At 39.9% G+C, this 12,929-nt stretch overlaps 1 protein-coding gene across 4 annotated transcripts in view; it reads left to right on the top strand.

The window, feature by feature from the left end:
- The first annotated feature begins 249 nt into the window (after positions 1-249).
- Positions 250-12,929, top strand: part of RGPD4 (RANBP2 like and GRIP domain containing 4) — a 33,432-nt gene continuing 20,752 nt past the window's right edge. For 2 of the 4 annotated variants that reach the window (XM_058825359.1, XM_058825357.1), the window contains exons 1-16: positions 250-464; positions 2,911-2,978; positions 3,516-3,627; positions 4,523-4,675; positions 5,531-5,761; positions 6,195-6,340; positions 7,729-7,921; positions 8,591-8,681; positions 9,528-9,737; positions 10,267-10,445; positions 10,530-10,705; positions 10,982-11,105; positions 11,441-11,602; positions 11,925-12,062; positions 12,154-12,300; positions 12,724-12,906. In XM_058825359.1, the coding sequence (XP_058681342.1) occupies positions 390-464; positions 2,911-2,978; positions 3,516-3,627; positions 4,523-4,675; positions 5,531-5,761; positions 6,195-6,340; positions 7,729-7,921; positions 8,591-8,681; positions 9,528-9,737; positions 10,267-10,445; positions 10,530-10,705; positions 10,982-11,105; positions 11,441-11,602; positions 11,925-12,062; positions 12,154-12,300; positions 12,724-12,906 (2,388 nt within the window). In that variant the 5' untranslated portion in view covers positions 250-389. Of the gene's footprint in view, positions 465-2,910; positions 2,979-3,515; positions 3,628-4,522; positions 4,676-5,530; positions 5,762-6,194; positions 6,341-7,728; positions 7,922-8,590; positions 8,682-9,527; positions 9,738-10,266; positions 10,446-10,529; positions 10,706-10,981; positions 11,106-11,440; positions 11,603-11,679; positions 11,721-11,924; positions 12,063-12,153; positions 12,301-12,723; positions 12,907-12,929 lie in introns of those variants that run through there. The other 2 variants (XM_058825356.1, XM_058825360.1) reach the window with 2 other exon arrangements.

Raw genomic sequence — 12,929 nt, forward strand, 5'->3', positions numbered from 1 at the left:
CATAATCACCATATATATTTTTATATATCACTGAGGTGAGTTTGTTGTAGTTTCAGGTGAGAAATTGCTAACATTTGGTTTCTCACAGTTTTCCACGACAGCTTTTCTCCCCCTGCCCCCGCGCCCCCTGTGCGCATGCTCAGCGCCGGCCGGCCCCGCCCCCGGCCGTTGATATGGGGGCGGGAGGCGGCACGCGCCGGGGCTGCGCGCGCTGCGCGGCTGAGCGGGAACTTGCGTAACGCGCGGCGGCCGCGTCGCTCCTGCGCTTCCTCCCTCCGCCTCCCCTCCGCGGCCGCCGGGCCGGGGCCGCCGCTGCCGCCGCGCCGGCCGGGAAGGCGCGTTCCACCGCGACAGAGGCCGGGCGCGGTCCCCGCCGCCGCCGCGGCGCCATGATGAGGCGAACGAAGCCCGAGGTGGAGCGCTACGTCGCCTCCTTGCAGGCCGCGGCGCCGTCCCCCAGAGAGGTGAGCGCGGCCTCGCGTTGCCCGTCCCCGCCGGGCCCGGGCGGCGCTGCGGCCGCTCCGTGCGGCCGGTGCGGGGCCCCTTGCCGCCCCGCGTGGGGCGCTGCAGGCCCTGCCGCGCGTCCTGAGGGGCCGCGGGGAGGCCTCGCTGCCGTCGGGCCGGGGGCGGCTGCGCTCGCTGCCCCTGCGCCGCCGGGCTGGGGCGGCTGCTCTCCGCGGGCTCCCGGCGCCGAGCCCGGCGCCTCGGTTTGGGGGCTTGGTCTGCTTGGCCCGTCCGTCCTTGGCGGTAAGAGGAAAAAGGATCCCTCTCTGCAGGGATGTCTTTCTGGAGGTAGTTAAACCCCACCTGGACGCGCCGATATCCCGTGCCCTAGGTGACTGAGCCGTGGCAGGGTGTTGGACTAGATGATCTCCGCAGGTCTCTTCCATCCCTGACTATTCTGATGTTCTGTGAGTTAAGGTGTCTTTGGGAGTATTTCTGAGCGCAGAATTTCTTAGGGTCTCTGTAAATCGAGTGAGATGGGGGGAGCTGAGGAAGGGCCCAGGTGTTTGGCGTGCTGAAGGTGCTTTCCCTAACTGAGAGCAGTGGTTTAATAGAGCTGTGCACCTGTAATTTACAACTGGTAAGCCCTAGTGTAGTTTTAGGGTCCATGAGTACAGACTACTTCAGTTTTGTAAGAGTTAAGTTCCTGTGTTTCCCGAGTTTCGTTTCTCAGACCAAGATTCCCGGGTTTCGTTTTTTCAGAAGAATCTAACCAAGGAAGACGTGAAGCACTTTCAGTTTTCTTTTATGTCTTGTGTCATTAATATTCTTGTATTTGCAGTAGTATTCGGAGAGGAGGAACTGGGAAAAAATAATTTTTCTGTTATATTTTAGTAACTGGCCAGAAGGATGAGGACCTCTGCATAACTTGTTACCATTTTTCATTGTATCTGGAAAGGATCTCAGTGAGCAGTCTGATGCGATTCGTGGGAGCTATTTAATCCTGAAAAATCCTGTTCTACTGCTCTTGAATTGATTTTTTTAAAAGTTAGAATATTCAGCACTGTGTTGTGTAGTGTGAATACATCATGTTCACTACTATGCAGTAGGGCCTTTGTGCGGGCCTTGTGTGCATCGTCATTATTTGTATCTGTTTCCCAACAGCAACAAAGTTGTTCTGTGGCTTAATTGCTCTGGGTGCTGTTTAGAGCAGCCAGTGTCAAGGGCATTGCTCTCAGAACATAGGTGCTCTTTAATTGCTTTGGTGTTCCTACTGAGCTCAATAACAAAATAAACCCTCTCCTGTTGTGCTAAGACCAGCTGGTCCATATTTACTTCTTTAGTTTTTTTTTTTTTAATAAGCAATGCTTACAACTAATTCTATAAGCACAGTCACAGGTGGAAATGTTACTGATTTTCATGTTGTGTTGATTTTAGGAGGGGGGTGCTTATAAGGCTGCAAAACATTTATATTGAGGTTTCCTTCATCCATGTTTAAAAGGAGATGCCAAATGCAGCTCCATTCTGACTTTGTGTTTCTCTTCAGTGTTTCCCTTTTATAGCAGGCTTCAAAAATACAGTCTGGAAACTTGAGGTGTGCTAGGAGGCCTGCTTTCATTTGTAACTGCTTAAAATTTTGCATTAATTACAGTGGTGAGGGAGGGAGACTTATAATTCAAGTGAATTCAAAATATACACACTTGTTTGGAATCACATTTCTAACTAGCTCCAGCATTTCTTTGTTTAAAAGCAAAATTGTTTTTGAACTGATATTGAGAATTCAAGCTTTAAATTTGTCTGATTTGTTTGTAACTCAGTTCTTTAACTCGCTCCTTTCACTTTTCCTCCTGATCATGCTTCTGCCACTTTGGCTTCTTTTGTACCACCTTGTAACAGGAAGATTGTTTCACCTCTTGCTCCTAGGGTGTATATGTTAAAGTTATTTTAGTCAGAAATCAACTGGTGCATAAATGCCTTTCTTACCCAAGTGAGATTGACTTAAGCAAAAGTTGCTGTTTCCTCAAGTATACTTACACAGTAGTGTCTAATTACAGTGCACTACAGTAGGGCTAAATGGCAGATCTCTCTTGATTTGTGGAATATTTTTTTCCTTGCTACATTACACAGCAATAAACTAAATGTAGATAACACTGTTCTTCCACTCTCTTTAATGTGTCATGTATGAAGTACCATGTATATAAAGGCTTGTTGTTTTCTTCTCTTGTAGTCTCTATCTTCCTAGTATATTTTGCTTTGTATTGCAAAAACTTTTATTCTTTTCATTCTTTACCTACATCTTTCAGAAACAAACCCTTATATATGATGGGTGGATTTGAGCTGATAATGAATCATCAAATTCAGTCCCTTGAGTATTAGGCATTGCTGAAAAGAGAGGTCACTCATTAGGGATTTACTTTTGAAGTACTGAATGTCTAAAGTGTGTTTGTCATGCTTTTTCTCCTTCAGAAATCGATGAAAGGATTCCTCTTTGCTAAGCTGTATTTTGAAATTAAAGAGTATGAACTTGCTAAAAGGTAACATGCATTGATGGATATTTGTTTTTTTCTTCTCTAAATGTAAAAGAAAAGCTTTGTTTTTATGAAGTAGACCAGAGAAACCAAGATGAGTATCATGCTGCTTTAAGCTAGCAGTGTGGACATTGAATGTTATTTAGATTTTTCAAATAATAGAACAATAACTTAAAAGAAGATAAGCTAAATGGTACTGAAAAAAACTTACCTGGCTGAATTGGCTGATTTTTTGGTCATTGTATCAAGTAGTTCTTACCATTTCTACAAGTTCCTGCTTTTGCTATTTCAATCAACAGAAATACTGGCTGGTGAGGAAATAGCCTTTGTACAGGTGTAAACCATATTGCTGCTTACTTAAAGGTCCTGACAAAGTGTCTGGAACAAAACATGTCTGTGCTTCTGTGGTTTGCTAAAGCATTTAGAACAAAATATGTCTGTGTGTCCTGTGTGGCAGATAAAGTTGCTGTTAGAGCTTGGATGGGAGGGGGAGTGTTAGTGAAAAGTACTTGTTGAGTAACAGACTCTTTTTCCCCTTCATAGATATATCTCTACATACCTCAATGTACAAGAGAGAGATCCCAAAGCACACAGATTTCTTGGACAAATTTATGAAGCTGAGGATAACATAGAAAAAGCTTTTGGGTGTTACAAGGTAAGTACTATGTTGAGCTACAACCCTTGATGTTCTGATTTATTCCTTTATAAAAGGACTTCTAGAACCCTTCTGTGGCTGAACAGTCTCAAACCCATAGAAGAAAACATGCTCCTGGGGAAACTGTGTCATACACATTTAACTATGGAAAGCACATGAACCACTGTGGAGAGGATTCTTCACTTGATATTGCTTGCTTCTGTAGTATATTTTGGAAGTTGCTTCTTTGTTTTTTCTGGACTTGATCTTTAACCTGCTGTTAAATTCTGCCCAAGTCATGCATAGACTCTTGGACTACTGTCACAGAATCCTGTCATACAAACTGTGATGACAGCTGGAGTTTAGCTGCTGCTAGAAGACTAGAGGCTTAGTGTGTTTGTGGTTTTTTGTTTGGTTTTGAAGAGGGCAGGAGCAGAAGGGATGGTCAAATCTAATTTTGATTAGGCAAGCATATTAATGTCAAATTTCCAGTTGAGTTTCCTTTGTTCTGGTTCCAGAGAGACTCAGAAGTCTGGCAAATACAACTCTGTGTATGAAGTGCTATCACACTCCTTAAACTGTGTCTTAGTTTTTTTTAAAGTTTTTACACCTGGCTAGACTAGAGGTTGTTATAGTCCTGCTGTTTGTGTATAGCAGTAGCTGGTGATAGATACAGAGGAAATGGTTTGCATTATTTCTTTTATGCTTTCCTCAATTTTAGCAGTTCTACTGGGGTGCTGTAAACTAGTGGGAGCATGTAGAAAGGCTTTTCTTATATGCTCTGTATTTATAGGTTTAACTCATTTGAATAGCTGGGTATGTTTGTGGGGGTGTAACTCTTACCTGTTGTACATGGACCATAAGTTAAAGTTGCCTTTTTCTATTTTTACTCCTGTGTCTGCATGGGGAAAAATAGCGTTCTGTGGAGTTGAACCCAACACAGAAAGATCTTGTACTGAAGATTGCAGAGTTACTATGCAATAATGACATCACTGATGGAAGAGCAAAATATTGGGTTGACAGAGCTGCTAAGCTCTTTCCTGGGAGCCCTGCTATTTACAGGTTGAAGGTAAGTTCAAAATTACTTGGTTCAAAGGCCTGAACAAGCTTTCAGTACCTGTGTGGAGTGCCTTTTGCGTGTTGCCTCAAGCAAAAGTCTTGCTAAATTATTTTAGTATCTTTAATATTAAAGCAACTATTAGATATTATGCTCCTAGTCTGACATTTTTGTCCAGTTTTAAAGGAAGCTGCAGCTGCATGCTTTCATACCCTTTCTAATGTTTCAAGTTGAATTTTCTTCCAGAATGCTGAGAAATTATTTATCACAGTCAAGGAATTGAAGATTAGATAGGTGTCATTTGTTCTTTCCATTGTGTCTCTGGCAGGAAGGTAGCTGATCTGTGAACTCAGACTTTGTTGCTTTACACTGCTTTTTTTTGTTTTGTTTTTAAATCTGTAGTGTCATAATTTCTGTGGTGTGTGAAAAATGCTGCCATTCTCAAATACCATGTAAATACTTTATGCCATGCAATGTCACTTTTGCACTGGTATGTTAATTTTGTGTTGCTTTTTAATTTTGTGTAATTTTGGGCAGCAGCCACATTGAAGTCTCAAGGTGTTTGGGTTTTTTTAAAGCAAGGTAGTCTATGGCATGGTCTGCTATCACTGAACCAAATGTTTTGAGAAGCACTTCTCTCTTGGTAAGAGGCAAATTCTTCTGAGGACTTTTCTTCTGTGATCGTCATGTACATTTTTAAATATTTGAGTAGTTAATCAAACTTCATGTAATACCTGAAAGCCATTAAGAGTACTCTACCTAGAGCAATGTAGTCTGTGTAGTGAAGAATGATACTTAGTACTGTAGTTGCTCAAGAGACTGATGTGGCAAATGAAATACTAATATGTTGCCTTCATATTTCAACAGGAGCAGTTACTGGACTGTAAAGGTGAAGATGGGTGGAATCAGCTTTTTGACCTGATTCAAGCAGAACTTTATGCAAGACCAGATGATGTCTACATAAACATCAGACTAGTGGCGCTCTATCGTTCAAATAACAGATTAAAGGATGCTGTGCTCCACTGTCAGGAGGCAGAGAAGAGAATACCTTTGCAGTCAAGCTTGGAATGGTGTTCCTGTGTTGTAGAGACATTTGAGGTGTTTAATCATATTTTGATCCTGTGGTAGTCTTCCATATCTTTTTACCTGGTCTATTTCTCTTAGTATCCTTATTCTGGCAGCTGTTTCTCAAGGGATTTAACTCCTTCAAATGCAAGTCTGCTGAAACCAGTGGAACTACAAAATACTTCTTGTGTGGTTTTTTTTAATTGGAATTTTCTCCCTAAAATTAAACTTTATAGAGCTATTGAGTTTCTAACGTCAAAAGCTCAGTTAGACACAGCAGTTCCATTAGGGATAATATTGCTCAAGCAAGTAGTTCCCTGGAACTTTGCTGCTGAAGAATATGTTAAGTCTCACCTGTGAAACTGGATTGTGCAATAAATGCTACTAGTGTGTTTTGGAGAAGTACTGCCCTTGTCTTCATGGAAGGATGACTGTTCCTTATCCTGTGATGAACTTTCTTCTTTAGGAATATCTGGAATCTTTACAAGACTCGGAGTATGATAAAAATAACTGGAGAACTATCAAGAAAGATCATCTGCTGGCCTATTCCAGCTTTGTCAAACTGACACTTTCTTCTAGAGATGTTCAGGAATGCAGAGAGGCACTTGAAAGGTACTGTTTAAACTTTTCTGTAGTAAGAAGTCCTCTTAAGAATTGTTTGGGGTCACATAACATCTGCTAAGCTTCTGTTTCACAGCTTATCTTGTTTTTGGATGGGAGAGGAGATTCTCTGTACTGACCAGCAGGAGTGTTTCTTACTGGGTGTGAACCCCAAACTATCTTTGACAGATGCTTGAATGGTCAGCACACAGCCATGGAGAAGACTCATTTATATCCTGGGTCTTGGTACCTTTTCCTCTGATTGGAAAAGTTGTTCTGTACTTCAGCAGTTGACTAATCCAGATTTCCCAAACAATTGGAAAAAAACACTGGCCCAAAAAAACTCCAATCCAAAGCAACAGAAGTCAAACTGAAAAGCCAAAGCTACCTCTTGTGTGTGTCAACTTTTTCCTAGTCATTCTATTATTAAGTAACACAGCACACTGGAGTAATTAGGAACTTTGTGTATATAGTGTAATGGGGAGGGAGGAAACCACCTGAAGCAAGAATAGTCTCCTTCAGAGGAAACTGGTGATGTTACAGCTGGCTTAAAGGCTTACCATCCATGGTGCACCTAGAATAGTACAAAATAGTGTTTGTAGTCAATAATTTGTGTGTTTGTTTCTTGCCATTATCTTTTGTTTGTTACTGGTTTTTACTAATTTGTTGTTCCTCAGTACTATAATGGCTGTTATATTGCAGTCTGTAAAAATATTCCTGAGTCTGTTGATCTTGCATGAGTATTTGAAGCAGTATAGAATGGATGAGCAATATTTAATACCCATGCATATTTTATTTTATTTTTTTCCTCTAACATTGACCATGTGGGGTTTTCTGCTTCTGACTTATTAGAGAGTTTTGAGATGTTCACATCTGAAGCATTTCCAGATCATAGCAATGCTGACAGCCATTATAGTCTTGTCCAGTAATTGAAAAAAATTTTTAACTGTTTTCTGGAAGTCCTCTCCTGAGTGGGGCTTGTATAGTAATCTAAAGGCACTAGAATTTCTGTAGTACCTTCCTTTTTTGAACAGCCTAATAAACAGTATTTTGGACCTTTTTGATAATAAAAAGAAATGGCAGAATCAATAATACCTCCTGTATGTCTCTAAATCTGCAGTAGTGAACAAGTTTATCCACGTGGTTCAGGACAATAGTTTTAAAAGTAGCTGTGCAAAAATGTGACGAAAAAGACTAGGTATCTAGGTAGTGCTTAAACTTGAGAGCTTTGGGAGTGTGAGGTGATGATACTTCCTAGTAACTTGGGTTTAAGCAATAGAAACAGTGCTTAGCATTGACTCATGAAGTTACTTAATTCACAGTTAAATAGCATGAACCCCAATCAGCTGCTGTAGCTTTTACCAGGACTCTGTTTAGAATTAGTCTTCTCTGCATTTTAGTTTTGATCGTGCACTTCAGTCAGTGAAACCATATGTGAGTGCGGCTGACGAGTTGTCTCGTACCTACGTGGAAATGAGAGGACAGCTGTACATGCATGCTGGAGCTTTGCTGCTGAAAATGGCCCAGGACAACGAGACACAGTGGAGAGCTATGTGTGAACTAGCAGCATTGTGTTATCTCCTGAGTTTTCAGGTAAATGATTTTTCAGTCTAAGCCTTCACTTGATGCTTTTCTTGACATTTTCTAGTTGTTCATATGTTGAATTCCTGTATTCCTGAGATGAACTAGTGTTTGTGTATCTAAAGGAGAACTGTCCTCACTCACCAAACCCTCCTCTGTCACAATTGTTTAAAATTTTCAAATGACACAAACAGGCTAAAAGTTACCTTCAATTGTTCCCCTTGCCAGAGTAACCTGATTCTTAAGTATTAGTGCATTTATTTCCTGTAGTGTATTTCCTTTTTCATAATACAAGTACACATGATGAGTGTTAAATTTTAAAAATTTAAACTTTTAAATTAAAAAAAAAATCAAGATTCTTTGCTTTATGAATTCTTTGCCTTGACTGTCCTTTTTATACCATTGCTTGCATTGCAGGTATTACTTGCTCTTGTGTACATTTAATGTTACTTTCAAGAGCTATACTTGCACATCTGTGTACTTTAGGTGGGTTCTCTGCTCTCTTTGCCCATCCCACACAAAACCATAACCCAATATATGTACCTTCAGAATGAATAATGCCTGTTTTCTTATAGCTTTCTAATGCTAAAAATAAGCTTATTTCTTAATTTCTAAGGTTCATTTAAATGTCCTGCTCTTACTGTGGTAAAACCTGTAACAATTTTCTCCTTACTTCACCAGGTTCCTAAACCAAAGTCAAAACTCATAAAGGGGGATCAAACTGGACAAGATATGCTAGAAATGTTGGCCTGTGATCGAAAAAGCCAGTCTGGTAATAAAAAAATAGCTGCTTAGTTCCATTTTAGTGCTGCAAATCTACTGTAAAGTCTAAGATTTGTTAAAGAACACATTTGTGTATCTTGTAACGTTGTCACTCCAGTGTATAGTAAAGCCTTATAGATTCCGACTACATATGTAAAACAAAACACTACTTTGGTTCTGACACCTAAAGTTAATTTTCTCCTCTTAAGCTGCTGGTAGAGTGTGTTCTCCTTGTTTCAATAGTGGTTGGGGTTTTTCCTCCTTTTTGATTTTCTAGTATGCTAAGGTAGAATTTAACTTTTATCATCTGTTAAATCTACTGGAAATGGCTTCTGCTTGCTCATGCTGTTTTGCAAGTATTGTTAGCCCCAAGAGGGAAAGAAAAGATTAGCTTGTTTCCCTGATCTTTTTATCCTTTCACTTGTTCATCAGCTTAGGTCTTTTTCCTGCCAAGTATAGACAATGTTTCAGTCTACAAAATTCTTAGAGATGAAAACACATGAAGCTGCCAGACATGAGGTTCATTTACTTCAGAATGGATTTTGTTCTGCTTGTATCACATCTGTAAGGTCACTTGCAATGCCCTTAGAAGATTCATGGTGGGAGGGCTCTGTTTTCCTAAAGAACTGCATTTAAAAATTCTTTGGGGTTGTTGTCACTAAAAGCTTGGAAAGCCTATGTGCTGAAACACTGACCTAATTACAGGGAGAACATACCTGAACAGTCTGTAGGTTTCATAAGGGGAAATCCTGATTCCCATCCAGCTTTCAGTAGCAAAGAGCAGTCCAGCATAGCAAATAGTGCTTTCCTTGTGTTCACTGTTTTATTTATGTGAAGTGGTATTTTTGTGTTCTAGGTCATATGCTGCTGAATTTAAGTCATGGCAAGCAAGACTTCTTTAAAGAGATTGTGGAATCATTTGCAAACAAGAATGGCTCATTTGCATTGTTTGATAGCCTGTTTGAGAGTGGAGCCTCTAGAGAGAGGTCTTTTATTGGCACAGATGATATTGGAAATGTCAGTACACAAGCACCAGTGCAAATAGAACTTCACAAATACGATATTGGTAAGAACTGTTACTTTCTGAAACTCAGCCCAGCTCTGCGTAGCATAACCTCTTCTGCAGATACTTGTGGAAGAGGTACTGGTACACAAATACTTGTACTGTAACAAAAGACAAATACCTGGAATGGCTGTCCAAAGTTGCCTTAATGTCATAGAAAAGACTTATACTGTATTGCAGTGTAAAGTAGTGCTTCTTCAGTACTTCCTTAAGGATTTTTGGAGAAGTAAATAGGTTTGCTAAAATCAGTTATCTGTTGGACAGAATAAGCTGAGAATGGAATAGATGAGGGTCATCCCCTCAGAAGCTTCAGCAGTTGATGGCTTTGAGCACTTAGATGAACTTGGTATGTTTGTCTGTACTGAAGTTTGTAACTCTTTGTAAGTGAAACCTGGAATCTTGATGCTCATTGGTCTTAAAGTATCTTTGGCCCTTGTGACGGAGTGCAATGTGAAATCCAGCTTTGATCAGATAGTGGTACTGAGGGCTTGCAGGAAGCTGACATTTGCATCCAACCTTGTTTTCTGCGCAGGTGCCATTCGATTGCACAATGGCAGTCTCCAGCACCTCGTGTGGCTTGGCTTGCAGTGGAACTCCATGTCAGTCTTACCCCCCATGCGCAAATGGTTAAAACAGCTCTTCCACTTGCCCCAAGAAACATCAAGACTTGAGACAGATGCTCCTGAATCTATTTGCCTGTTAGACCTTGAAGTAAGTGAACTTTCAAGTTCTTTAAGGTACTGTGCAAATTAAGTTTTTTGTAATTAATAACTCTAATTTATTTTTTAAAAACAGGTATTCCTACTTGGGGTGATATTCACTAGCAACTTACAACTGCAAGAGAAGTTTAATTCTCACTACGGTGCACATCAGCCTCAATTTTTACCATTGCCAATATGCAAACAACTCTATACTGAAAAGCAAAAATCCTGGTGGGATGCTGTTCGTACTCTTCTTCAGAGAAAATCAGTGTAAGGCTTTTTCAGTTTGGAAATGTTTGATCAAGCCTTTAGGGAGCATCTGCTACAGCAATTTGGATTGTCCCTATAGATTCTTGTAAAATTAATTTTTTTTACATATTTTTTACATTGAATCTTTCCTGTAGTAGGGACTTGATATGCTTGAAAGATTTCTGTACCTAGAGGCAAATTAGGACTAAAGCTGCAGGCTGTATTCATGAAGTGAATGGTATATGTGAACAGATGACAATCACAAAATACTAATCAAGGAATGTTTCTTGTATTCAGACCAGGAACAGCAGCAAAACTGAGGCTTATTGTGCAGCATGGCATAAGTACTCTGCGAACACTGGACAAGCATGGCCTTCAACCTGCCTTAATCATACACTGGGCAAAAAGCTTGCAGAAAACAGTAAGCTGAGATTAGTTTTGAATACATGGAAGCAAAAGTGTTTTTCTTATTTTATCAATTATGAACAGACTGAGGGGCTGGGATGAATGTGTATTATTAAGAATATCTGAATATTTTATCAGACAAACTTATTGTTCTTGTCACTTTGTGAAATACTCTTGTCCTAAACTGTTGTGTTATTTTCTACGTGTATGTTACTTAACGTAGCTTTTCTGCTTCATGTCAGAAAAGGACTTTGGAACTCTTAAAGAAAATAAGAGAAGGATATGTAGGAGTAGCATTTTGACTTGCATTTGTTGAAATAACATCTGCATCTATTTTCTTTTCTTCACCAGGGAATTAACCTTAACTCCTTCTATGACCAGAAGGAATATATTGGACGAAGTGTCTACTACTGGAAGAAAGTTCTGCCAATGCTGGAAACTATCAAAAAGAAGAGGAGTATTTCTGAACCTACTGATCCTCTCTTCAAACACTTCCATAGTGTAGATGTTCAGGTACAGATCAATTGAGACAAGGCTGAAGAGAATGGTCTGTGTCAGTAATGAACAAAGTTGTGGAATTTTTGTCTACATTGTAGTATTCTATGTTATTACTACTGTGAAGCTCTCAAAGGTGAGATTGGGTAATAGTGTTTTATAAAGGGGGAAAATTCTCTCCTTGTAGCTTTGGTCTTGCCTTTGAAATGGTATTTATGATTTGAAGGCACTGAACACCCTCAGTACCAACTTGCTTGAAAAAGAATTCTCCTGGTGTTACAGGAAAAAAGGTTATGTCGTTCCATTGTTAAGTATAAGTTTTCCTTCACTTTATTTGTAGGTCTTTCAGGTTGCAGCGTATGAAGAAGAGGCACAGATAGCATTTGCTATGTTGGATGCAGTTGATGGCAAAACTGATGATGCTTTAATAGCATTTGAAGCTATTGAGAATGTGGTGTCATACTGGAATCTTGCCATGGTAAGTTTGTAAATAGCATTACCCAGAAGTGCTTCTATTTATTCAGTTTTCTTCTGACTGATACTCCTCACTCTTGCATCCTGTTCTTCAGATTTTCCAAAGAAAAGCAGAAGAAATTGAAAATGATGTCATGCTGCCAGAAGAACATGAAGAACATAAAACTTACCTTCTTAAAGCCAAGTATTATCTAATGAAAATTATTGCAGAAAGCTCCTCAGATATGTCAGTTGCAGAGAAAGTAAGTAATTTTTGCTTTAAAAACTTCTTCCAATGAATGCAGTAGCTTAGGTCCATTTTGAAAAATGAAATCCTTTGCATTCAAGGTACTTATTTTTGGTCCAGGCTTTCAGGCAAGTTAAATCCTGGGTAACTTCTCTAACCGACCAGATTGTGTGGTATCTTGGCTACCCTGTGGATGAAAGCTTTAATGTCAATCAAAGCTTTTGCCACTGTCTTTTAGTTTGATAGTCTGAAAAAAAAAAATTATTTTTGTGTGAGTTGTTTACTTATGTGAATCCTAGCAAGGTAAGAGCTTTGCTGAAAAAAACTCCAGTGTTTACATAATAAGACTTGTGAATTGCTCAGCCAGAATTCTAAATGTAGTTTGTCTTGTTCTGAGGAAGAATTGCAATCATGACTCGTGTTTGAATAAACTCTCTAGTTACCAGTGTCTCTTGAGACTGTGAGAGAAGTGTTAGATACGGTGATCCAGGAACTTGGTGAGAACTGTGAAGAGGGAAGTCTTGCCTTCAGAAACGGTCTGTCACGAACTGTAGATTCAGCAGTGAAACATTCCACTCCATCACCAACCAAGTTCTCTTTTTCACCAACTAAGACCTACAAGGTATGTTAGCCAGTTATTATTTC

Source organism: Ammospiza caudacuta, chromosome 2 (assembly GCF_027887145.1).
Source record: "Ammospiza caudacuta isolate bAmmCau1 chromosome 2, bAmmCau1.pri, whole genome shotgun sequence".
Lineage (NCBI taxonomy): Eukaryota > Metazoa > Chordata > Aves > Passeriformes > Passerellidae > Ammospiza > Ammospiza caudacuta.